At 51.1% G+C, this 26,989-nt stretch overlaps 1 protein-coding gene across 1 annotated transcript in view; it reads left to right on the forward strand.

The window, feature by feature from the left end:
- Positions 1–22,468: 22,468 nt before the first annotated feature.
- Positions 22,469–26,989, forward strand: part of LOC138095433 (liprin-alpha-1-like) — a 197,486-nt gene continuing 192,965 nt past the window's right edge. Inside the window, exons 1-7 of the mRNA XM_068991484.1 lie at positions 22,469–22,585; positions 23,674–23,775; positions 24,251–24,421; positions 24,981–24,996; positions 25,318–25,366; positions 26,068–26,170; positions 26,393–26,596. Of these exons, the coding sequence (XP_068847585.1) occupies positions 22,469–22,585; positions 23,674–23,775; positions 24,251–24,421; positions 24,981–24,996; positions 25,318–25,366; positions 26,068–26,170; positions 26,393–26,596 (762 nt within the window). The remainder of the gene's footprint in view (positions 22,586–23,673; positions 23,776–24,250; positions 24,422–24,980; positions 24,997–25,317; positions 25,367–26,067; positions 26,171–26,392; positions 26,597–26,989) is intronic.

The raw sequence follows: 26,989 nt of genomic DNA on the forward strand, positions 1-26,989 counted from the left end.
GAATCTAGGATTCCTCTCAGGGGCTGACATGGATCTTTGGGGAATTCTGGAGTCTCCCCAGGGGAGTCAGGCCTCGTCTGGAGTGGGGGCATGCACGTGCACTTTCCTTCCAGTCTGTAGCAGCAATGTCACGCTTCCCGTCACGTGGATCAAAGGATCTGTGGTTTTCCTTCGAGGCTTTCCCTGGAGGTTTTCCCACAGGGCTGTCCCACGTGCCACCGTGATGTGAGTCGATCCTCGGCGTGAAAGTTGAGCCAGTGCAGAGCAAAGAGGTTCCTCGGGAATGGACTGAGACATCTGGGGGACTCTTGGAATGGTGCTACGACTATGGAGTTCAACTCGCTTTTCCTATTGAGACTGCCTCCTCTTGAGGTGCGACGGGAACGCCGGGAATTCTTTCCCGTTGAAAGCAGGGAAAGGATCCCTCATCTCGAGCTACGAGGGGGAAACGGGGCTCCTCTGGATGTGGGCGGGACCATCGTGCTTCCTCTCGAGTGGAGACGGGTATGGCGGTGAACTTCTTGAGTTGCAGCAAGGGTGTGAAAGACCCTTTCGAAGTTCCAGAGGTTAGGTGTCATTAGTCTCCAGACGCCTCATCGGAAATAGGCCTCATCTCGCCTGGAAGGGAGAACTTCCTGGATTTTCTCGAGTTGCAGCAGGTGTTCTCGAGTTACGACGGGGACCTCAGGGACCCGCCCTGGTGGCCTCAGGAGAGGCCAGTCCCCATGCGAGTTGCTAGGGGGCCTCTCGGGATTCCTCTCCCGTCGATATCGGGGCCAAAAACCTTGTGTGGAGTCAGGGTCGTAACCGAGGATTCCTCTCAGGAGCTTACATGGATCTTTGAGTACTTCTGGAGTCTCCCCAGGGGAGTCAGGCCTCGTCTCGTGTGGGGGCATGCACGTGCGCTTTCCTTCCAGGCTGTAGCAGCAATGTCACGCTTCCCGTCGCGTGGATCAAAGGATCTGTGGTTTTCCCTCGAGGCTTTCCCTCGAGGCTTTCCCACAGGGCTGTCTCACGTGCCACCTAGGTGTGAGTCGATCCTCGGCGTGACAGATGAGCCAGTGCAGGGTAAAGAGGTTCCTCTCGAATGGAATGAGACATCTGGGGGACTCTTGGAATGGTGGTATGACCATGGAGTTCCTCTCGCCTTTCCTGTTGAGAGTGCCTCCTCTTGAGATGCGACGGGAACGCCAGGAAATCTTTCCCGTTGAAAGCAGGGAAAGGATCCCTCATGTCGAGCTACGAGGGGGAAACGGGGCTCTTCTGGATGTGGGCGGGACCATCGTGTTTCCTCTCGAGTGGAGACGGGTATGGCGGTGAACTTCTTGAGTTGCAGCAAGGGTGTGAAACACCCTTTCGAAGTTCCAGAGGTTAGGTGTCATTAGTCTCCAGACGCCTCATCGGAAATAGGCCTCATCTCGCCTGGAAGGGAGAACTTCCTGGATTCTCTCGAGTTGCGGCAGGTGTTCTCTAGTTACGACGGGGACCTAAGGGACCCGCCCTGGTGGCCTCAGGAGAGGCCAGTCCCCATGCGAGTTGCTAGGGGGCCTCTCGGGATTCCTCTCCCGTCGATACCGGGGCCAAAAACCTTGTGTGGAGTCAGGGCCGGAACCGAGGATTCCTCTCATGGGCTGACATGGATCTTTGGGTACTTCTGGAGTCTCCCCAGGGGAGTCAGGCCTCGTCTCGAGTGGGGGCATGCACGTGCGCTTTCCTTCCAGGCTGTAGCAGCAATGTCACGCTTCCCGTCGTGTGGATCAAAGGTTCTGTGATTTTCCCTCGAGACTTTCCCTCGAGGCTTTCCCACAGGGCTGTCCCACGTGCCACCGTGGTGTGAGTCGATCCTCGGCGTGAAAGATGAGCCAGTGCAGGGCAAAGAGGTTCCTCTGGAATGGACTGAGACATCTGGGGGACTCTTGGAATGGTGGTACGACCATGGAGTTCCTCTCGCCTTTCCTGTTGAGAGTGCCTCCCCTTGAATTGCGACGGGAACGCCGGGAATTCTTTCCCGTTGAAAGCAGGGAAAGGATCCCTCATCTCGAGCTACGAGGGGGAAACGGGGCTCCTGTGGATGTGGGCGGGACCATCGTGCTTCCTCTCGATTGGAGACGGGTATGGCGGTGAACTTCTTGAGTTGCAGCAAGGGTGTGAAAGACCCTTTCGAAGTTCCAGTGTTTATGTGTCATTAATCTCCAGGCGCCTCATCGGAAATAGGCCTCATCTCGCCTATAAGGGAGACTTCCTGGATTTTCTCGAGTGGCGGCAGGTGTTCTCGAGTTATGACGGGGAACTCAGGGACCCGCCCTGGTGGGCTTATGAGAGGCCAGTCCCCATGCGAGTTGCTAGGGGGCCTCTCGGGATTCCTCTCCCGGCGATACCGGGGCCAAAACCTTTTGTGGAATCAGGGCCGGAACCTGAAGATTCGTCTCCGGTGCACACATGGATCTTGGGGTACTTCTGGAGTCTACCTAGGGGAGTCAGGCCTCATCTGGAGTGGAGGCATGCACATGCGCTTTCCTTCCAGGCTGTAGCAGCAATGTCACGCTTCCCGTCACGTGGATCAAAGGATTTGCGGTTTTCCCTCGAGGCTTTCCCACAGGGCTGTCCCTCGTGCCACCGTGGTGTGAGTCAATCCTCGGCGTGAAAGATGAGGCAGTTCAGGGAAAAGAGGTTCCTGTGGAATGGACTGAGACATCTGTGGGACTCTTGGAATGGTGGTACGACCATGGAGTTCCTCTCACCTTTCCTGTTGAGAGTGCCTCCCCTTGAGATGCGACGGGAACGCCGGGAATTCTTTGCCGTAGAAAGCATTGAAAGGATCCCTCATTTCGAGCTTTGAGGGGGATACGGGGCTCCTGTGGATGTGGGCGGGACCATCGTGCTTCCTCTCGAGTGGAGACGGGTATGGCGGTGATCTTCTTGAGTTGCAGCAAGGGTGTGAAAGACCCTTTCGAAGTTCCAGAGGTTAGGTGTCATTAGACTCCAGACGCCTCATCGGAAATAGGCCTCATCTCGCCTGGAAGGGAGAACTTCCTGGATTTTCTCGAGTTGCGGCAGGTGTTCTCGAGTTACGACGGGGACCTCAGGGACCCGCCCTGGTGGCCTCAGGAAAGGCCAGTCTCCATGCGAGTTGCTAGGGGGCCTCTAGGGATTCCTCTCCCGGCAATACCGGGGCCAAAACCCTTGTGTGGAATCACGGCCGGAACCTGAGGATTCGTCTCCGGTGCTGACATGGATCATGGGGTACTTCTGGAGTCTCCCGAGGGGAGTCAAGCCTTGTCTCGAATGGCGGCATGCACGTGTGCTTTACTTCCCGGCATTAGCAGCAATGTTACGCTTCACGCCGCATGGATCAGAGGATCTGTGGTTTTCCCTCGAGGCTTTCCCTCGAGGCTTTCCCACATGGCCGGCCCACGTGCCACCGTGGTGTGAGTTGATCCTCGGCGTGAACGAGGAGAGAATGCAGGGAAAAGAGTTTCCTCGGGAATGGACTGAGATACCTGGGGGACTCTTGGAATGGTGGTACGACCATGGAGTTCCCCTCGCCTTTCCTGTTGAGAGTGCCTCCTCTTGAGATGCGACGGGAACGCCCGGAATTCTTTCCTTTTGAAAGCAGGGAAAGGATCCGTCATCTCGATCTACGAGGGGGAAACGGGGCTCCTCTGGATGTGGGCGGTACCATCGTGCTTCCTCTCGAGTGGAGACGGGTATGGCGGTGAACTTCTTAAGTTGCAGCAAGGGGGTGAAAGACGCTTTCGAAGTTCCAGAGGTTTGGTGTCATTAGTTTCCATGTGCCTCATCGGAAATAGGCCTCATCTCGCCTGGAAGGGAGAACTTCCTGGATTTTCTCGAGTTGTGGCAGGTGTTCTCGAGTTACGAATGTGAACTCAGGGACCCGCCATAGAGGCCTTAAGAAAGGCCAGTCCCCAGGCGAGTTGCTATGGGGCCTCTCGGGATTCCTCTCCCGTGGATACAGGGGCCATAAACCTAGTGTGCAGTCAGGTCCGGAACCTGAGGGTTCCTCTCCGGTGCTAACATGGATCTTGGGGTACTTCTGGAGTCTCCCCAGGCGAGTCAGGACTTGTCTCGAGTGGGGGCATGCACGTTGGCTTTCCTTCCAGGCTGTAGCAGCAATGTCACCCTTCCCGTCGCCTGGAACATAGGATCTGTGGTTTTTCCTCGAGGCTTTCCCACAGGTCTATCCCACGTCCCACCATGGTGTGAGTCGATCCTCGGCGTGAAAGACGACCCAGTGCAGGGAATACAAGTTCCTCTGGAATGGACAGAGTCATCTGGGGGACTCTTAGAATGGTGGAACCACCGTGGAGTTCCTCTCACCTTTCCTGTTGAGAGAGCCTCCTCTTGAGTTGTGACGGGAACGCCGGAAATTCTTTCCCGACCAAGCAGGGAAAGGATCCCTCATCTCTATCTACCAGGCAGAAACGGTGCTCCTCTGGATGTGGGCGGGAGCCTCGTGCTTCCTCCGAATGAAGAAGGGTATGTCGGGGAACTTCTTGAGTTGCAGAAAGGGTGTGAAGGACCCTTTCGAAGTTCCAGATGTTCGGTGTGATTAGCCTAGATTGGAAATGGGCCTCATTTCTCCTTGAGGGGAGAACTACCTGGATTTTCGCGAGTTGCGGCAGGTGTTCTCGAGTTACGACGGGAACCACTGGGTCCTGCTCTGGTGACCTCAGGAAGGGCCATCCCCATGCGAGTTGCTAAAGGGCCTCTTGGGATTCCTCTCCCGTCGTTGCCGGGGCCTAAGACCTTGTGTGAAGTCAGGGCCGTAAACTGAGGATTCCTCTCCGGTGCTGACATGGATCTTGGGGTACTTCTGGAGTTTCCCCAGGGGAGTCAGTCCTCGTCTCGAGTGGGGGCATGCATGTGCACTTTCCTCCTGAGCTGTAACAGCAGTGTCACGCTTCCCATTGCGTGAACAAGGGATATGGGGCTTTCCCTCTAGGCTTTCCCACGAAGCTTTCCCACAGGGCTCTGCCACGTGCCACCGTGGTGTGAGTCGATCCTCGGTGTGAAAGACGAGCCAGTGCAGGGAAAAGAGGTTCCTCTGGAATGGACTGAGACATCTGGAGGACTCTTGATATGGTGGCATGACCCTGGAGCTTCTCTCGCCTTTCCTGTTGAGATGGCCTCCTCTTGAGATTCGATGGGAATGCCGTGAATTTTTTCCCGACGAAGCAGTGAAAGGATCCCTCATCTCGAGCTAAGAGGCTGAAACGGGGCCCCTCTGGATGTGGGCGGGTCCCTCGTGATTCCTCTCGAGTGGAGAGGGGTACGTCGGGGAACTTCTTGAGTGACAGCAGCGTGTCAAGGACCCTTTTGAAGTTCCAGATGCTACGTTTGATTAGCCTCAGGACCCATCGGGGAAATGGGCCTCATCTCGCCTGGAGGTGAGAACTTCCTGGATTTTCTCGAATTGCGGCAGGTGCTCTCTAGGTAGGACAGGGACATCAGGGACCCTCTCTGGTGGCCTCAGGAAAGGCCTGTCCCAATGCGAGTTGCTAGGGGGCCTCCCGGGATTCCTGTCCCGTCGATGCCGGGGCCTAAGACCCTGTGTGGATTCGCGGCCGGAACCTGTAGATTCCTTTCCGGTGCTGACTTGGATCTTGGGGTTCTTCTGGAGTCTTCCCAGGGGAGTCAGTCCTCGTCTCGAGTGGGGGCATGCACGTGCGCTTTCCTCCCTAGCTGTAGTAGCAGTGTCACGCTTCCCGTCGCGAGGATCAAGGAATCGGTGGCATTCCCCTGAGGCTTTCCCACGAGGCTTTCCCACAGGGCTGTCCCACGTGCCACAATGGTGTGAGTCGATTTTCGGCGGGAAAGATGAGCCAGTGCAGGGAAAAGAGGTTCCTCTGGAATGGACTGAGACATCTGGGGGACTCTTGGAATGGTGGCACGACCCTGGAGTTCCTCTCGCATTTCCTGTTGAGAGCACCTCCTCTTGAGATGGGACCGGAACACTGGGAATTCTTTCCCAACGAAGCAGGGAAAGGATCCCTCATCTCGAGCTACGAGGGGGAAACGGGGCTCCTCTGGATGTGGGCGGGACCCTCGTGCTTCCTCTCGAGTTGAGATGGGTATGGCGGCGAACTTCTTGAGTTGCAGCAAGGGTGTGAAGGACCCTTTTGAAGTTCCAAAATTTAGGTGTGATTAGCCTCGATGCGCCTCAGCCAAAATGGGCTTCATCTCGCCTGGAGGGGAGAACCTCGTGGATTTTCTCGAGTTGCGGCAGGTGTACTCGAGTTACGATGGGGACCTCAGGGACCCGCTCTAGTGGCCTCAGGAAAGTCCATTCCCCAGGCGAGTTGCTAGGGAGCCTCTCGAGATTCCTCTACCGTCGATGCCGGGCCCTAAGACCTTGTGTGGAGTCGGGACCGGAACCTGGGGATTCCTCTCCAGTGCCGACATGGATCTTGCGGCATTTCTGGAGTCTCCCCAGGGGAGTCAGTCCTCGTCTCGAGTGGGGTCATGCACGTGTGCTTTCCTATCAGGCTGCAGCAGCAATGTCACGCTTCCTGTCCTGTGGAACAAAGGATCTGTGGTTTTCCCTCGAGGCTTTCCCACAGGGCTGTCCCACGTGCCACCTTGATGTGATTCGATCCTCGGCCTGAATGCCGAGCCAGTGCATGGAAAAGAGGTTCCTTTGAAATGGACTGAACGTCTGGGGGACTCTTGGAAAGGTGGCATGACACTGGAGTTCCTCTCGCATTCCTGTTTAGAGCACGTCCTCTTGAGTTGTGATGGGAACGCTGGGAATTCTTTCCTGACGAAGCACGGAAAGGATCCCTCATCTCGAGCTACCAGGTGGCATCGGGGCTCCTCTGGATGTGGGCGAGACCACCGTGCTTCCTCTCGAGTGGAGGCTGGTATGGCGGGGAACTTCTTGAGTTGCAGCAAGGGTGTGAAGGACCCTTTCGAAGTTCCAGTGGTTAGATGTGATTAGCCTCGAAACGCCTCAGTAGAAATGGGCCTCATCTGGCCTGGAGGGGAGAACTTCCTGGATTTTCTCAAGTTGCAGCAGGTGTTCTCGAGTTATGACTGGGACCTCAGGGACCCGCTCTGATGACCTCAGGAAAGGCCATTCCCCATGCGAGTTGTAGGGGGCCTCTCGTGATTCCACTCCCATTGATGCCGGGGCATAAGACCTTGTGTGGATTTAGGGCCTGAACCTGAGGTTTCCTCTCCGGCTCTGAAATTGATTTTGGCTTACATCTGGAGACCCCCCAGGGGAGTCAGGCCTTGTCTCGAGAGGGGTCATGCATGTGGGCTTTCCTCCCGAGCTGTAGCACCAATGTCATGCTTACCGTCACGTGGATCAAGGGATCTGTGGCTTCCCTCGAGGCTTTCCCACGAGGCTTTCCCAAAGGGCTGTCCCACGTGCCACCGTGGTGTGAGTCGATCCTCGGCGTGAAAGATGAACCAGTGCAGGGAAAAGGATCCCTCATCTCGAGCTACGAGGCAGAAATGGGGCTCCTCTGGACGTGGGCGGGACCCTCACGCTTCCTCTCGAGTGGAGACGGGTATGTCGGGGAACTTCTTGAGTTGCAGCAAGGGTATGAAGGACCCTTTTGAAGTTCCAAAATTTACGTGTGATTAGCCTCGAGGCGCCTCAGCCTAAATGGGCTTCATCTCGCCTGGAGGGGAGAACCTTGTGGATTTTCTCGAGTTGCGGCAGCTGTTCTCGAGTTACGATGGGGACCTCAGGGACCCACTCTGGTGGCCTCAGCAAAGGCCAGTCCCCATGCGAGTTGCTAGGGGGCCTCTCATGATTCCTCTCCCGTCGATGCCGGGCCCTAAGACCTTGTGTTGAATCGGGACCGGAACCTGGGGATTCATCTCCAGTGCCGACATGGATCTTGGGGCACTTCTGGAGTCTCCCCAGGGGAGTCAAGCCTTGTGTCGAGTGGGGGCATGCACGTGCGCTTTCCTCCCTAGCTGTAGCAGCAGTCTCATGCTTCCTGTCACGTGGATCAAGGGATCTGTGGCTTTCCCTTGAGGCTTTCCCACCAGGCTTTCACACAGGGATATCCCTCGGGCCACCATGGGGTGAGTCGATCCTCGGCGTGAAAGACGAGCCAGTGAAGGGCAAACAGGTTCCTCTGACATGGACTGAGACATCGGGGGGACTCTTGGTATGGTGGCAAAGGATCCCTCATCTCGAGCTATGAGGCGTAATCGGGGCTCCTCTGGTTGTGGGCAGGACCCTCGTGCTTCCTCTCGAGTGGAGACGTGTATGTCGGGGAACTTCCTGAGTTGCAGCAAGGGTGTGAAGGACAACCTGATAGTGTCGTCTCCTTGGAGCCCAGCTCCATTTTTTTTTTGTGGGGGGAGGAGTCTTCTGTTGGACTCGTCCTCTTGCGCAGTTGCTCCTCTGGGTCTTCTCATGTCTTCACTAACTTTAAGGCCTGACACTTTTTGATTGTTTTTGTTTTCCATGAGAGGGTGGATCTGAGTAACCTACCCTCCAATCATCAAAGCAGAACTGTGAATGAATACATGTCTTTTATTCCTTCAAGAAGCCATGCCTTAGGAACCAGACCCTATGCTGAAGCTGAGGGGTAAATGTGCCCCAGCCAGTCCTGCAGCCCCAGCTCCCTGAGAGACTGCATTCTGGGTCCTGACTCACTGGAGACAGTCAAGGGTACCATGTCCAGGATGTGGAGAAAGCATGCTTATGCCAGCACCCCATGTGACCACTCCTCTTGTGTGGTGCAGACATGGTCAGCAGGAACCACAGAGCAGAAATGCCTCCCTGCAGACCCTTTCCCAGGGACTGAGCACTTTGCTGTCCTCTTCAGGCGCCGTCCAGGTAGAGGGCAGGCGTGAGCAAGTCAGGGTCAGCCCCCAGGGCAGTCCCAGCCTGCCTCCTCGTCCACGAGTATTAAAATGAACCCAAGGATGCTGCCAGAGGTTGGGGAAGGACCTCAGGAGCATTCTCGGCCTGCACACAGTAGGAACTCAGCAGGACTGTGCCCCCGGCCCCATGGATCACTCAGCAAATATCCTCAACCAAGGCTCCTATGAGATGACACGTTCAGGTGACCCAGAAAGGGGCCCTGTCTTGCAACTCCGGGAGCTGGAAGGAGGGTGGTCCTGGCGCTGATCAGAAGGAGGGGATGAGGCCCACCCCATGCCAGACGCTCTCCCTCCCGGGGGGCACGTCTGTCACCTAAGCAGAGAGACTCAGCCTGGAACCAGCCTTTCAGCTCACACCCACGTAGGACCCGGGTGCCAACAGGAAGAGCAGGCAGGACCCAGGGCTGCCAAGAATGCACCCGGTCCTTAGGGACAGACCAGCCATCACGTGCCTTGAACACATTGGAGGAGAACACGGCCTCTCCCACAGAGCGGCCCTGGCATCAGAGGCCCTCCGAGTGGTGGTATTATCCTTAGAGCTGAGGAAGCCGAGGGCACAGTGGGGAGGTTGACCAGTCCCCTGTGGTGGTCAGAAGTCCGACGCAAGCTTCCCACCAGGGCTCTGCGGCTTCCTGGCCCGGCGGTGCTCGGAAGCCATCCTGTGTGTCCCTGCCATGTACACACGCTCCCCACAGCTCCTGCTGGACCATGAGCCAGTTGGGGTTCACACACAAGATGGCATGGAAGCGCGCCCACCACCCTCAGGCCTGAGATGTGGCACCCCTAATTCCTTGATGGCAGTGACGGGGCCCTCTGGGGTGGGTGGCAGCTGTGGGGTCAGGGTGGGTTGGGGAGGTGTGCTGCCCGGGAGCCCTCTGGGGGGAGCTAAGGACCCCAGGCTTGGCCTCATTGAGGCCAACCTTCCAACAAACTAGGAGGCTGCCCTTCAGCGAAGATGGGTGACTGTGACATATAACATGGCGGCTCAGGCAGCCGTGGGGACGAATAGGGGCCCTTGGCATCCTCGACCACAAGGAATCCCCACGGGGACGTTTTTGCTTGTTCTGTGATTCCCTTCTTCCTTCTAAAAGGAAAGTGCTGGAAACAACTATGGTGAGGTCGCTGTTCCTGTGAGTTGAGCCAGGAGTGGAGGTTTAAGCCAGTCCAGTCTGTGCTGGGCGAGCCTCCCCTTCCCCTCCCACACCTCGGATGGCACAGACCTGGTCACTCTTCTGGGCCTTCTTGGTTCTTTAGGAACTTTAAGGTATGACATTTGTTATTTCTTGTCTTTGTCCAGCATTTGGCGGCGGTCCACTGCAAGGGCCCTGACCCTGTCCTCTCCCCGAGCCCCTTGGCCCTTCCCAAGCCCACGCCCACGCCAAGACTCAAGTCCCCTGTAGTTCTGTGGCCTCCAGACTCCCCACCCGAGGCACCAGTCCGGCCAGAAGCCACCGCTCTGGGGCGTCCTGCTGGCGGAGGGGACCAGCATCTTATGGTTTCTTCCTGCTGGGAGCAGACTGCTGTCAGGCCAGGCACCAGGGTTTAAAACATCCTATATGTGTAAGAACGAGGACATCCCATACGTCCACCGAGTCCCACGACCCTTTCCCAATCCTGCCAGATGTTTTACTTGGAGGGACCCTGTGGCTTACATAAACAGCTGAGCGTGTTTTCCCAGGGATGTGGCCCCGGCACTGCTTCTTGACCACCATCGAGAGAAATCTCCATGGACTCGGAGGAATATATTTTGGGTCTTTGCATGTGGCTGAACAGAACGCATAGAAATAAACGGGAGCTGTAACAGGAAAGACGGGGTTGGCCGTATGGGACCATCCATGGTCATTCCCACTGCCCCATGTGGTCAACCCCGCGCCCAGGAGCCCCCAGGCTAGAGGCGTTGCTGCCTCTTGGGTCTCGGTGCCTCACGGCTTCCTATGGTAGGGGAAGCGGCTTCCAGCTTCTTTGCAAAGAGAGTCTGTGCAGGGGTGGACTTAGCGGCTTCAAGGTCGTGGAGATATGGCATATCCTCTGCCATGGGGTTGGGCGGGGATGCTGAGAGCACCAAGATCTCCCCTCAACTGTGAAGCAAGTCACATATGGCAAAGATTTGCAGAGGAGCAATAGATGGTCTCAGAGAGGCTGAGTCACTCGCCAGAGACAGCACAGCAGCAGACCGGGACTGAGACCCCTGTCGTTTAAACTGCGGCTCCCTCCAGTGCCCATCTGACCTGCCCCTTGAGGGCAGCAGGAAGATCTGGGCTTCCCCGGCCTGAGCGCCCATGCCTGCCTCCCCTCGTCTGTGCTGGGATGTGTCCATTCCCAAACCCATGCGCTATGTCCCCTGGCCCTGGGCTGTCATGTCAGGCTCCAGGTTCCCTGCAGGAGAGCCCCACGCCAACCAGCACACCTTGGAGCCCTGCTCACCTGTTCTCTGTGCCCAAATGTCCTGATCCTAACTGTCTTCTTGAGGCAGCCTTAGGACTGAAGTCCTGGAGCCCTGCTTCTTCGAAGCTCCCTGCACCAAGCCCAGTGAGGCTCTGCCCGGTGGCCTCACGACCAGTATGGTGGTTTGAGTGGTGGCCCCGAAAGCCATCCATCCTTCCACAGCCTGCAAATGTGACCTTATTCCTATGAATGGTCTCGGCAGATGGAAATGATTTACTGACCTCTGCACCAAATCCCCCGGGATGGATGTGGACCCTAAATCCAATGGCAGGTGTGCTTGGAAGAGAAGAGGGAGTGATCTGAAGCACAAAGCCACCCCGGGGAGAAGGTTTGGCACATGGACGCAGAGGTCGGGGTGATGTGGCCACAAGCCCAGGGAGGCCTGGGGTCCCCCAAGAGCTGGACCAGGCCAGAGGGACCCTCCCCTGGAGCTTCTGGAGGGAGCTGAGCCCTGCCCGCACCTTGATCACAGGTTTCTGACTCCAGAACTGGGGGCGAATGAGTTTGTGTTAAAGCTGTCCAGTCTGTGGCCAGTGGCTGCAGCCACCCCTGGACACTGAGAGTGAACTTGCCGGATCCAAGGTGAGAACAGTGGCAGGACCGGCCCCTGACCCCCACACACAGACACACAACCTTGTCATGAGGTTAAATGAGTTAATATGCACAGATGCCTGAATCAGGGACTGACACTTGGACCTTCGCCCCCTTCACCTCTTCCTCCTCGTCGTCATCTCTGTCATTGTTAGGGGCCCTCATCCACTCATTCAGTGGACCCACAGTGCTCCTGCACAGCCCTGATATGAGCAGCAAGGCCAACGAGCTGGGAGGCTCCGCACAGGACTCACCCTGCCTGCTGGGGCCACGTGGACAAGGCCTGTGCTGTGACACGGAGGCCCCGGGAGAGGCTGGATCCTCTGGTCGTGGGAGTCACGGGGGCGTCAGCATCAGAAGTGGAGGGGTGAGCCGGGTTCATTCACGGGGGTGCAGCCCTTCATTCAAAGTGGGGGAAGAATGCCATGTGTCACCCTGTGTCCGGGAGGCTGCCCTTGCCCTGGTGGGCTGCAGGCACAGCCTTGGATGACCAGGAGTCTGCATCTCAGTAGGGGCCGAGGCTGGCACTGAGTGAATCTTCAGTGAGGTTTTTTTCCTTAAAAACCATGCCAAGTGACTTTGGCTCCATTGCTTTTTGCCAGATACCCAGAATGACCCCAAGAACTTTGTACACTCCAAGGGTGGTGACTGGGTGTGGAGCCCAGCACAGACCTGAGTCAGTCCTGCCCTGCATCCCACACCATCCCCCTTCCATGGCCTGGCTTTCTTCTGCCAGGACCTTCAGAATGGTGGAAAGGCAAGTGTGGCCTCAAGCTGGGGGCCCCAGCGTGGGCTCCTAGCCCCTGGGGGTCCCCTTGGGACACCTGGGGGACCATAGTCCCCACTGCCGTCGGGCAGCTCTGTCTCGGGAATGTCGAGTTTCTTTGCTTTTCTGTGTGATGCAGCACCCAGGGGTGATTGGGAAGTCTGCTGGTGTTACATGCTCCTGCCTTAAATGGGGAAACATTCTTGCTGCATTGACGCTGCTCACTCAATGCTGGGAATCTGTTAAACACAAATGGCAAGGGGAACAGAGGAAAACAGAAAAAGAAAAATGGAGAGTGGCTTGGTTGCTTCAGGTCTCACATGTGATTAAGAGAGTGTACAGCCTGCACATGAACCCGAGTTCCCACACCTGCCAGCTATAAGGTGCCAGGCCCTGATTTTAGAACCCTAGCTTCACTAAGCAGTCAGTGACAGAGACAGTTTTTGTGTATTTCAGGTCTACACTGTGATGACTTGATGCCCAAAGACATCATGCAATGATTGCTCAACATACGCATCACCTCACACAGTGAACTCTGTGTGTGTGTGTGTGTGTGTGTGTGTGTGTGTGTGTGTGTGTATCTTTAATGTTCCTATAATCCATGGAGAAGGCAATGGCAACCCACTCCAGTACTCTTGCCGGGAAACTCCCATGGACGGAGGAGCCTGGTGGGCTGCACTCCATGGGATGGCTAAGAGTGTGACAGGACTGATCGACTTCCCTTTCACTTTTCACTTTCATGCATTGGAGATGGAAATGGCATCCCACTCCAGTGTTCTTGCCTGGAGAATCCCAGGGACAGGGGAGCCTGGTGGGCTGCCGTCTGTGGGGTCACACAGAGTCGGACACGTCTGAAGTGACTTAGCAGCAGTAGCAGTATGCTAGTCTTCGAAAACAAGGTGGAGAGTGTTCCTTGTTTACCCTGAGAGTTCATGTGAGATTGCTGTTTTCTTCCCTAGATTTTTGGAAGAATTGATTGACAAAACCAGTTGGTTTCATTGCGGGGAGGCTTTTAATTTCAGATTTAGTTTTTTTCATGCAAATAACATTTTCTGATTTTGTATGTCTTCCTGGGTATGTTTAGGTAAGGCATTTCCCCTTTGCTAGGCCCATAGACTTTCCTATGAGTAAGTGGACTGTGGTTCACACTATCTTTCTTTTCTGTAAGATGTGTTGTGCCCCGTTTTAAAGATCCTTGATACTGGTGATATGTGCTCTGTCTCTTTCTCTAACCAGTCTCCCTAAGGGTTTATCAGGTTTATCGGTCCTTTCAAAGAGCCGACGTCTGGCTTGTTTAAACAATTCCCTGTTTGCCCTGTGTTTCCTCATTTCCTGCTCCTTTTCTCCCATCCACCTTGTGCTCCACTCGCTGTGCTTTCTGTCTGGATTTTTGGGAGGAGGCTCAGCTGATTTCGGCCTTCCTTCTTTTCCAGTATATGTGTTTAAGGCTTTAGGTTACCATCTAAACATAGTTGGCTGGGTCCCACACGTTTGAATATGCCAAATTTTCATTATCTTGTATGTAAAAGTATTTTCTAATTTACATTGTGCTTTTTAAAATTATTATTCATGAAAGTCTACGAGAAGTCTGTGATTTATCTTCCCAATGTTTGGGGAGGTTTTTCTGGTGACCCTTTTTTGATCTCTGTTAATTCCATGAAGAGCCCCGTCTCGGTCTTTAGGGGCTACTGTTATGAATACCGTAGACCAGCTGATAAACAACAGAAAGTTGCTTCTTATAGTACCGGAGCCTGGGAAGTCCCAAGATCACCAGCAGGTGCCGCGTCTGGTGAGGCCTGTTTCCTGGTTCCTAGACTGCCTGCTTCTTCTCCCTGTCCTGGCAGCACGGGAGCCCATTCCCTCCTGACCTGAGCTCTCCCAGAGTCCCTGCCTCCTGGTATCATCACCACATGCAGGGTGAAATTTGAGGGCACATAAGCCATCAGCCCATTGCAATCCGTAAGTATACCCTGCATTATCTCAGTCCTCTGAAATAATTTGAGCTTTCCTAAGGGCTCAATATATATTCATTTTGTTATATGTTCCTTGGGCTCTTGAAAATAATATCTATCAGTGGGAATGCAGTGTTACTTGTGTATCAGTTAGATCAGATTTGTCAATCATAATTCAGATTTCGGTAGCCACGTTGAGTAAAGCAGAAGTAGGTGAAGTTACCTGTAATACATTTTATTTTAACATTCCCAAAATATTGTCATTTCAGTGTGTAATCCACCTGATAAAACCTAATGAAATATTTTACATTCGTTTTCTCATGCTAAGTCTTTAAAATCCAGTGTGTGTTTCAGGCTTGCAGCACATCTCATTGTTGAGCCAGACACATTTCAGGTACTTCGTGGCTGCAGGTGACGACGTCCCAGGGAGCCCAGTTCCCCGAGAGATGTGTCTTTAACGTATCCCACTGCAATTGTGAACTTGGCTGTGACTGCTCTTCTATTTCTGTCAGTTTGTATGTATTGATGTTTTGAGGTTATGTTATTAGGGACATTCAGATTTAGAATCCTCATCGTCTTGGCAGACTGGATTTGCATGAGCATGAGATGCTCCTCTTTATCACTAGTGATGCTTCTTACCTTAGACTCTCTCTGACAGTGATGTTGCCACGTCAGGTTTCTGCCCTTGTTCGCCTGGGCATCTTTTACTCTCACCTGTCTGTGGTCTTCCATCTTAATATGTGCCTCTGGGAACAGTGTGTGGCTCTAATCTTAATCAGGGTGACGCTTTTATCTTTTAATGAGGACATTTGCTCTGTTTATAACTTTGATGTTTCCGTCCGTAGACACCGTGTTGCTGTGTGTTTTCTGTTTGTCCCACCTGTTCCGTGTTCTTTTCTCTTGCCTTCTTTTAGAAGGATGAGGTGTTTCTCTAGTTCTGTGCTCCTCTGCCAGGTTGGTGGGTGCACATTCGCAGACACAGCCTGTGTTTTACATTGAAGTCTAACTTAGTACATTTACTGCCTCCCTGACACGACTGTTTCCTCCTTGTCACTGTTATCCTTTAAAACTTTAGATATATTGTCGGCGTTATCATCACTGTAGCATTAATATTTACCCTGACAGTTACCTCATTGTTGGTCTTTACTTGTTTTTTATATTTCAGTCAGAGACGACTTTTCTTTCTCCCAAAGCACTGCCTTAATATTTTTTTAGTCATGTTGTGGTTGATGAATTGTCTCATTTCCATTTGCCCTACAAGTCTTTATTTTGCTTGCACTTTCGAAGAGTGTTTTTGTTGGGTATCGAATTCCAGGTTGGTGGTTATTTGTTTTTCAGCATTTTACAGATGCCAGTCCATTATCTTCTGACTTCCTTTTTCTTGAAAAGTCAGCTCTCAGTGTTGCTGTGCCATTAAAAGCCACAGCTTTTTTCCTCTGAGAGCTTGAACATTTTCTTCTTGCCTTAGGCACCTGCAGAGCTGCTGAAACCAATGTGTGGTTTTCATTTTTGAGTCAATGCTCTGATTCTTGAAGCAACTCTTGCCACTGTCCCTGTCAGTCAGTTCAGTTGCTGAATATCTGACCCACTGCGACCCCATGGACTGCAGCCCGCCAGGCTTCTCTGTCCATCACCGATTCCTGGAGCTTGCTCAAACTCATGTCCATTGAGTCGGTGATGCCATCCAAGGATCTCATCCTCTGTCTTCCCCTTCTCCTCCTCCCTTCAGTCTTCCCCAGCATCAGGTTCTTTTCCAAAGAGGCAGTTCTTCACATCAGGCGGCCAAAGGATTGGAGCTTCAGCATCAGTCTTTCCAATGAATATTCAGGACTGATTTGCTTTAGGATTGACTGGTTGGATCTCCTTGCAGTCCACGGGGCTCTCAAGAGTCTTTTCCAACACCACAGTTCAGAAGCATCGATTCTTTGGCGTTCAGCCTTCTTCATGCGCCAGCTCTCACATCCATACATGACTACTGGAAAAACCATAGCTTTGACTGAATGAACCTTTGTCAGCAAAGGAATGTCTCTGCTTTTTAATGTGCTGTCTAGGTTTGTCATAGCTTTCCTTCCAAGGAGCAAGCGTCTTTTCATTTCACCGTCTGCAGTAATTTTGGAGCCCAAGAAAATAAAGACTGTCACTGTTTCCGTTGTTTCCCCATTTATTTGCCATGAAGTGATGGGGACGGCTGCCATGATCTTCATTGTTTGAATGTTGAGTTTTATGCCAGCCTTTTCACTCTCCTCTTTCACTTTCATCAAGAGGCTCTTTAGTTTCAGCCCCTGGAGGCATTTCTTATTCCCCTGACTGTCTTTTCTCCACCATGAGGGGCCCCATTTATAGTTTTTAACAATGTAGTTTAACAACGGGTTCCTTCGCTATATTCTATACTTTTTTCCCTCATATATATATATATATATATATATATATATATATATATATATATATATATATATTTTAACCGATCTATTCCTCAGTTCACTGATCCTCTCTTCAGCTACATCCAACTTGATGTGAAGCCCAGAGACTGAGTTCTTAAATTCAGTCACTGTTATTTGAAAGTTCTAGAATCGGTTTTGAGTCTCAGAAAGTTTTCCTTTTGTCAAGTATATTTTTGAACTGGTGAAGTTTGGATCTGATTCCTCTAGCATACCTCTGATATGCTGATACACATCAGATACCTCTGGACCTGTTTCCATTCTTTTTCTCTTGGTCTTATTTGTTGTTACACCCTTATTTGCTTTTTTGGTTGCATGGTGGACATTATCTATGGAAACCCCTAGAATTTCTGGTGATGCTATCTTCTCCAGAGGTTCCTCTGATGTAGACCTCTAGTGAGGACAGAGCTGTCTGTTCACTCAGGGTCTGAGTGACTTGAGGCTGGGGTGTCTTTGTAAGCTGAGTCTCAGCAGCCTTCACCCACCTTCCCCCCCTGACCCCAGGGAGGAGCCCTCCAGCATCTCCATCTGGATGCCTGGGGTGCCTCCCATGGCTCCCTCCCTTCTGGGCCGGTCCTGAAGCCCACCGTCTGTCTCCCGAGCACCACAAGGTGATTGATACTCAGCGCTCAGCCGGTTTGGGCAGAGTGCTGGGTATGTTTTCTGTGCCTCCCGTTTCTTGGGGAGCTCAGTCTCTACCATCCGGACTGACTTGTCAGGCCTGTGGTTGGATTTTTGTCTTCCCAGCCCAAGGAAGTGTCCAGAGCTGTTAGCCAGTCCCCTCTGCTTGACTTTTTCCCTGCCTTTTCTTCCCAGAGTCAGTTTTGTTCTGATGCCCCGAGGGAAGGAGCGGCCCTCTCAGTCTCCAGCTCCCTCACTGGGCTTTTGCTAACACCTATCCTACTCAAACTCTTCCAGAAAATTGCAGAAGAAGGTAAACTTCCAAACTCATTCTATGAGGCCACCATCACCCTAATACCAAAACCTGACAAAGATGTCACAAAAAAAGAAAACTACAGGCCAATATCACTGATGAACATAGATGCAAAAATCCTCAACAAAATTCTAGCAATCAGAATCCAACAACACATTAAAAAGATCATATACCATGACCAAGTGGGCTTTATCTCAGGGATGCAAGGATTCTTCAATATACGCAAATCAATCAATGTAATTCACCACATTAATAAATTGAAAAATAAAAACCATATGATTATCTCAATAGGTGCAGAGAAGGCCTTTGACAAAATTCAACATCCATTTATGATAAAAACTCTCCAGAAAGCAGGAATAGAAGGAACATACCTCAACATAATAAAAACTATATATGACAAACCCACAGCAAACATTATCCTCAATGGTGAAAAATTGAAAGCATTTCCCCTAAAGTCAGGAACAAGACAAGGGTGTCCACTTTCACTGATACTATTCAACATAGTTCTGGAAGTTTTGGCCAAAGCAATCAGAGCAGAAAAAGAAATAAAAGGAATCCAAATTGGAAAAGAAGAAGTAAAACTCTCACTGTTTGCAGATGACATGATCCTCTACATGGAAAACCCTAAAGACTCCACCAGAAAATTACTAGAGCTCATCAATGAATAAAGTAAAGTTGCAGGATATAAAATCAACACACAGAAATCCCTTGCATTCCTATACACTAATAATGAGAACGTAGAAAAAGAAATTAAGGAAACAATTCCATTCACCATTGCAACGAAAAGAATAAAATACTTAGGAATATATCTACCCAAAGAAACTAAAGACCTATATATAGAAAACTATAAACACTGATGAAAGAAATCAAAGAGGACACCAATAGATGGAGAAATATACCATGTTCATGGGTTGGAAGAATCAATATAGTGAAAATGAGTATACTACCCAAAGCAATTTACAAATTCAATGCAATCCCTATCAAGCTACCAGCCTTATTTTTCACAGAACTAGAACAAATAATTTCAAGATTTGTATGGAAATACAAAACACCTCGAATTGCCAAAGCAATCTTGAGAAAGAAGAATGGAACGGGAGGAATCAACTTGCCTGACTTCAGGCTCTACTACAAAGCCACAGTCATCAAAACAGTATGGTACTGGCACAAAGACAGACATATAGATCAATGGAACAAAATAGAAAGCCCAGAGATAAATCCACACACATATGGACACCTTATCTTTGACAAAGGAGGCAAGAATATACAATGGAGTAAAGACAATCTCTTTAATAAGTGGTGCTGGGAAAACTGGTCAACCACTTGTAAAAGAATGAAAGTAGATCACTTTCTAACACCGCACACAAAAATAAACTCAAAATGGATTAAAGATCTAAATGTAAGACCAGAAACTATAAAACTCCTAGAGGAGAACATAGGCAAAACACTCTCAGACATAAATCACAGCAGGATCCTCTATGATCCACCTCCCAGCATTCTGGAAATAAAAGCAAAAATAAACAAATGGGATCTAATTAAAATTAAAAGCTTCTGCACAACAAAGGAAAATATAAGCAAGGTGAAAAGACAGCCTTCTGAATGGGAGAAAATAATAGCAAATGAAGCAACTGACAAACAACTAATCTCAAAAATATACAAGCAACCCCTGCAGCTCAATTCCAGAAAAATAAACGACCCAATCAATAAATGGGCCAAAGAACTAAATAGACATTTCTCCAAAGAAGACATACGGATGGCTAACAAACACATGAAAAGATGCTCAACATCACTCATTATCAGAGAAATGCAAATCAAAACCACAATGAGGTACCACTTCACACCAGTCAGAATGGCTGTGATCCAAAAATCTGCAAGCAATAAATGGTGGAGAGGGTGTGGAGAAAAGGGAACCCTCCTACACTGTTGGTGGGAATGCAAACTAGTACAGCCACTATGGAGAACAGTGTGGAGATTCCTTCAAAAATTGCAAATAGAACTACCTTATGACCCAGCAATCCCACTGCTGGGCATACACACCGAGGAAACCAGAATTGAAAGAGACACATGTACCCCAATGTTCATCGCAGCACTGTTTATAATAGCCAGGACATGGAAACAACCTAGATGTCCATCAGCAGATGAATGGATAAGAAAGCTGTGGTACATGTACACAATGGAGTATTACTCAGCCGTTAAAAAGAATTCATTTGAATCAGTTCTGATGAGATGGAAGAAACTGGAGCCGATTATACAGAGTGAAGTAAGCCAGAAAGAAAAACACCAATACAGTATACTAACACATATATATATGGAATTTAGAAAGATAGCAATGATGACCCTGTAGGCAACACAGGAAAAAAGACACAGCGGTGTATAACGGACTTTTGGACTCAGAGGGAGAGGGAGAGGGTGGGATGATTTTGGAGAATGGCATTCTATCATGTATACTATCATGTGAGAATTGAATCGCCAGTCTATGTCTGACGCAGGATACAGCATGCTTGGGGCTGGTGCATGGGGATGACCCACAGAGATGTTATGGGGAGGGAGGTGGGAGGGGGTTCATGTTTGGGAACACATGTAAGAATTAAAGATTTTAAAATTAAATTAAAAAATTAATTTAAAAAAAATGAAATCTTGGATTGTGGCTGCCTAAGGACCTCTTTTGAAATGTATTTAGCTTCTCTAGCTCTTGGTAGGCTGACCCACAAGCTGCTTGCATCTATAACTGGTAGTGGGGAAGCCCCAGGTGTCTTCTCTCATCTGAAGCCACATGTAAAATTTACAGTAATTATATTGATCATCTTTGGTACTGGGGTAAACAAGAACCAGCGGCCCTTGCTCATTACCCACGACTGTGTTTCTGATCAGAATCCCCTGCTTGCCTGGGCTGTTTCAGTGCCACTTGAACTTGGGAAGAAGGTGGGGCAAGCGGCCCATGCGGCCTGGGGACAGAGGAGCCAGTCTGCCCTCTTCCCTTGCCCCTGCCGGCCCAGGGCAGGCCTTGTGATGACAGGCGGCTGGTAGTGGAGGAGAAGGCTGAGGAGGAAGGGGTTGCATGAACTGTATTCTGTGATGTGGTCAGGTGTGGGTTTCCTTTTTCAGTGTGAAAAAATGACTGCTTTGACTCTTCTCTCCAGTTTCACTTTAAGGTTGAAAATGAAGATTTTATCCTTAAAGTTGAGCACAGTGATTTTACAGTCTTTTTGAAAGCAACAGTTGAGGTTTTCAAAAGACATCTCAGAGAACTCTAGCAGATAAAGCGAAAAAAAGAGAATGTGTTCAGGGTGAACTGCAGGCAGGACCCCAAACCGTACTCTGTATCTTCCAGAGTCTGTAACTGCTGAGATGGGTGGATATGGGGCCTCAAGCCCCCGGGGGACGGAGGTCCTCAAGTGACAGCAGAGACCCCGGCTGAGCCAGAAGCAGTATGGCCTGTGCACTGGAGAGTGGAGAGCCGCGAGGCTGGGAGTGGGGCCAGGAGAGGGGGTGGGAGACTCGGGCGTGGAGGGAGGGGCAGCACCTGGCGGGGTCTGGGAGGCGCTGGCTGTCGCGGCTCAAGGCAGGGACACCCCTGAAGCTCCACCGTGCAGCCCCCACGGGGCAGAGTTGTCTGGCAGCCCAGGGTCAAAGTGAAGAGGGCGAGTTCACAGCAGATTGACCGAAGCCCTGTACCCACTGTGAATTCATTTTAAGTGCCTGGAGCGAGGTTGGTCAAGCCCTTGCTGAGCTAGAGTGAGGGAGTCAATCAGGGAGGACGGAGCTCAGGGTGAGTGAGGGGCAGCTAGTGCAGTGAGTCCTTGTCACCCGGGTGGGTTCTGGGGACACCCTTGAGTTCAGTGGTGCCCTTTCAGTAGCCTCCCTGGAGGCTTGTTTGGGGGCTAGAGGAGGCAGAAGCCCACTTAGAAGACATGCTCATTCCTAGTGGTGGTGGTTTCTGAAGCAGTTTCTACTATTTGGTTCGACTGTGAACCAGTATCCTTGCAGGGTCATGTTTGATGGTGGGCCTGAGCTGTGGGCACAGCCTTCCTTCTCCTGCACCCCACACTCATCTGCCATCTTTTGGGCAGCCCCTCCCCCCTCTCTGCACCCTTGATGGTGGGCCTGAGCCCAGCCCCCGTGTTACCATGGAGCCCCTTATGACCCAGTGGGTTCCAGGTGCCAGGCTCCTGGGAGACGTGCTGGAGGCAGAGCCTTCGTGCCATTTCTTCTAGAGACAGCAGCGCTGATGGTCATAGTGTGAGAGTGGTGGTCCTAGTGTGAGAGCAGTGTGTCTGAGAGTGGTGTGTGAGAGTGTTGTGTGTGAGAGTAGTGTGTGAGAGTGGTGTGTGAGAGCAGTGTGTGTGAGAGCGGTGGTCGTAGTGTGAATAGTGGTGGTCGTAGTGTGAGATCGGTGGTGATAGCTCGGGTGCTGAGGAATCTAACCGTGAAACAGCAGTTGCCCCTGAGTGGGGGGCTGCCCCCATCCGCGAGGATGGGTCGCAGGAGGGCCCGCCTATGGGCGCTTTTCCAGTGCTGCATCCCCAAGGCAAAGGCCAAGACAAGGAAGAACTTGGCCTCGGCCCAAGTCCTGGAAGCAGAGCGGCCTGAGGTGAGAGCAGCCGGGGGCTGGGCCTGTCGGATTGGCCTTCACCCGGTGAAGCGTTGGAGCTGTGTTTCATTTTGTTAGCATGGTTGTGGGCCCTGCCGGCCAGGGCGTTTTGGCCTTCTGGGCAAGATCGACCCCAGCAGGTTGACCTTGTAAGTGGTTGTGCAGGGGCTGCGTGGAGGACGGGCGGGGGCCCCACAAGAAGGGAAACACTGTCTGGAGGAGTCACTGGGGCACGTGGATTGAGCTATAGAGTCAGTCCTTGAAGCAGAAAAGCTAAGCCCCTTAACATCTCCCATCTTACAAAGCACAGAACAGTGTGTCCAGTATCTTAATGACAGGTACCTGCTGCTTATGTGTATAACATACACCCTCATAGCTTCACATGTCTACTACATGCCTCTTAACAAGTGTTGGGCAGTGTCTAGACGCTGAATACTCAGTATGTAGTAGGGGATATGTAGCCCAGGATTTTTTTATTTGTGTAAAGAAAACTAGAAGAATGAAAGATGTGGTTCAGTTTGAGCAAGTTCACCATGTGGACGGCACCGCGTGCATGAAAATTGTGATAAAATACATAAAACATGAATTTAACATTTTCTCCAGTTTATTGAATGACTGGGTGACTTCAATGGAGTCAGGCTAACAGATGGCCTTGGGGTGCCATCAGCCTTTTTCCCAGAGGAACACTCCAAAGCCTGATGGCCTTGTAGATCTTCCCTTTCTTCCTCACTCTTCCCAGCGGTTCTAGGTCACTTGTCTGTGTGTCGTTTAAGAATCTCTTTATCCACTTTGTTGTTAGGTTTATGTTTAGGGAAGTTTCTCAGACGTTCCTGGGTCTTGAGAAGCCAGGCTTGGATTCCGGGTTCTCCCCTGCCGCATGCCTGCCAGGTCGAGGTGGAGGCTGAAGGCCGGTCTGAGTTGTGGTGGTCTGTGTGGTCTTGGGGTCAGTGGACCCCCTCTTCTCTGGAGGGGCAGGGAGACCCTTTGTGTGGAGCCTGGAAAGACTTGACAGGGTCAGTCTTCAGAGTCTCACTCTCTTTTTAATTTGTGTTTGCATTTAGTTACTTACCCATTTCACTGTTTTCTAGGAGTTGGCAACATCTACGGAAGAACTCAATATATGCTGGGAACAGCTTCTTGCAAGAGAAGAAGAAATAGCTCTGCTGAAAGCAGAGAGGAATAACATCATGGTCAGTAGGGGAATTCTCACATGTTGACATTTGCCCCTCGGGGGCCACCGCTGGGCTCCGTGTTGCTGTCTTTAAACTCTGTCTGGTTTTCAAGTCATTTTTCACATCTTCCCATGGAGCAGACCAGGGTGGATCAGTTTGGGGTTCTCATACTTTTCTTCAAATTTATGATGAGAGCTACTATAATTTTAGTACATTTAAGGGGGGAGTTCTCTTAACCTACAATTTTGTCCATGCTACAGTTTGTGTGGGGTCTTAGTTCCCTGACCAGGGATTAAAACCCATGACCCCTGCAGAAGTGTGGAGTCTTAACTACTGGGCCACTGGGGAAGTCCACTCTAACTTTAGACTGAAGTGGCGGGATTCCGACTTGCCTTAGCTACTTGCCGGAAGGCTGTAGCATGAGGCTGAGAGGGGTTGTCGGCCCTGAATTCAAGCATGAGGTTGACGGTGCTCCTTTGGCCCTGCCCTGCAGCTGCTGCTGGAGCACCTCGAGTTCCTGGTTTCCCGGTATACACCGTCCCTCCAGACGACGGCGGGCAAGTGGCAGGCGCAGTCCCCAGTCGGCATGACCAGCGAGCTGAAGGTGATCAAGTTACTGAAATCACTCTTTGAGCACCACAAGGCCCTGGGCAAGAAGGTACCAGCCACCCGGCCATCCTGGATTTGTACACTTGCAGCCTTGTTAGGTGGATGATGCATGTATTTATGTAACTAGTTGACTTTTGAGCTTCTTGAATTCTTGTAAATACTTTTTTTCTGTAAGAAGTCAGAGTTTTATATGGTTAAAAAGTGTTGCCTACATGTATGCTCAGTCATCTCCGAGTCTTTGCGACCCTGTGGACTGTACCCCACCATGCTCCTCTTTTCCTGGGACTTCCCAGGCAAGAATACTGGAGTGGGTGGCCATCATCTACTCCAGGGTATCATCCTGACCCAAGAATCGAACCTGCCCTCTTGTACTGCCAGGTGGATTCTTTATCATAGGTCCACCTGGGAAGCCACCAGTTAAAAAGTATTAGTTGGTATAAATGTCTCAAGATTTATTATATTCTGTATATCAATTTGCAATTAAAAACTAAATAATAGAATTATTTTAGGATAACATTTCTTTCCCTCTCAAACTTAGAATTTAAAGCTGTTAATAAGCAGATTTTTTGATGTGAAGATCAATGAGATACATTAAATGTATTCTGTTATAGTAGCCGCGTATTAGGGTGAGTATACAATGGCAACCCACTCCAGTACTCCTGCCTGGAAAATCCTATGGTTGGAGGAGCCTGGTAGGCTTCCGTCCATGGGGTCGCGAAGAGTCAGACACTGCTGAGCAACTTCACTTTCACTTTTCCCTTTCATGCACTGGAGAAGGAAATGGCAACCCACTCCAGTGTTCTTGCTGGAGAATCCCAGGGACTGGGAAGCCTGGTGGGCTGCCATCTATGGGGTCGCACAGAGTCGGACGCGATTGGAGCGACTTAGCAGCAGCAGCAGCATACACTAAGAAGTGCACTCACGTATATACACACATCAACACACGAGGAGCACTTGAAAGGTGTAGTTTGTTAGAAGAATTAGGTGCCACACATAACAAGGTAAGTTGGATCATTCATCGTGCAATTTCAGTTAGTTCAGTTCAGCTCAGTCACTCAGTCGTGTCCGACTCTATGCAACCCCATGAATCGCAGCACGCCAGGCCTCCCTGTGCATCACCATCTCCCGGAGTTCACTCAAACTCACGTCCATCGAGTCGGTGATGCCATCCAGCCATCTCATCCTCGGCCATCCCCTTCTCCTCCTGCCCCCAATCCCTCCCAGCATCAGTCTTTTCCAATGAGTCAAGTCTTCCCATGAGGTGGCCAAAGTACTGGAGTTTCAGCTTTCGCATCATTCCTTCCAAAGAAATCCCAGGCCTCATCTCCTTCAGAATGGACTGGTTGTATCTCCTTGCAGTCCAAGGGTTTGTCATTTGTATCCTTTCATTTTAAAAAAGTATGAAGGCTGTAGTGGTGGACATCAGATGTTCTTTATCTTTCTGATTGAGGACCAGCCCACCTGGGTTATTTTAATGACTAGTAAACTAGACTTGTGGCTCAGAGCTGCAGGATCTCTTAAGCACCCCTTTGTCCAGGAGGAGACAAATTCTGACTCGAATCACCTGGTTCTATTCGAGATGGATAGCATCACCATGTATTTTCTTTTTATGCTGTATTTTCAGTTTTGAGTTGAGTTTTTCCAAATGGAGTTTTGCTGTCTTTACTTATTTCTTTATTCTGATTCAATGTTTTGGTTTTCACTGATGATTCTTAAAGAGAAGAATAACCTGAAAAAGATACTAATGGATGGGGTGCTTGATGTAAATCACAAGCAAGAAAACATGCCAAGCGCCAATAGAAAGGCATGTCCTCGGTTTCACTCTCTGTCTGGTTCTCGTCTTACTATCCAGTCTGTGCGGGGCTGTTGAGACCTTTCACCAATGCATCATGTAGGTCTGAGTGGCTGTAAGGGACGTGTGAGCTCCAGAGCGCAGAAGGCAGTTTTGACTTCACCGATTTCCCGGAAGTGCTGCGTTCCCTCCCTCCCAAAACAAGGCTGTCTAAGGTTTCCTTTCCCCCATTAGAGAACCCGCGACGCAGACCTGGCTCCGGTGATCGAGCTCCAGGAAATCATCGAGAAGAAGTCACGGGAGCAGAGAGAGATGAAGGACCGCCTGGCAGCCCTCTCTGCCCACGTAACAGAGCTGGAGAAGGACCTGGACACGGCCAGGAAGGACCTCCTCAAGTCCAAGGAAGTAAACGTGAAACTACAGCAGGACGTCCGTGAAGTGAGTGACAGTGGACGTGTCTGTTGTCCTGAGGCGGAATGTGGGTCCCTTGTTCTCCCCGTGATCTCAGCCTTGGCATGGCTGTGTGAGCAAGAGCAGAGCACTGGCGAGACCGCCACTGGCTGCCTTCCCGCCTCTGCGTCGAGGTCTCTAGGGTAGAAGAGGCCTGGTCCAGGCGGCCCGTTGGCAGTAGACTAACATGGCTGTGCTGCACCCTGGGTGTGGACTCCTCATTTCCACAAGTTCTAGGGGGCCTAGTGTGTTCCTTTTTTAAAAATTCATTCATCCACTCATTCATTTATTGGAGTATAGTTGCTTTACACTGCTGTGTCAATTTCTGCTGTACAGCAATGTGAACCAATCATATAAATATATACAAACACACACACACAA

The sequence above is a fragment of the Capricornis sumatraensis genome, chromosome 19 (assembly GCF_032405125.1).
Source record: "Capricornis sumatraensis isolate serow.1 chromosome 19, serow.2, whole genome shotgun sequence".
NCBI classification, from domain to species: domain Eukaryota; kingdom Metazoa; phylum Chordata; class Mammalia; order Artiodactyla; family Bovidae; genus Capricornis; species Capricornis sumatraensis.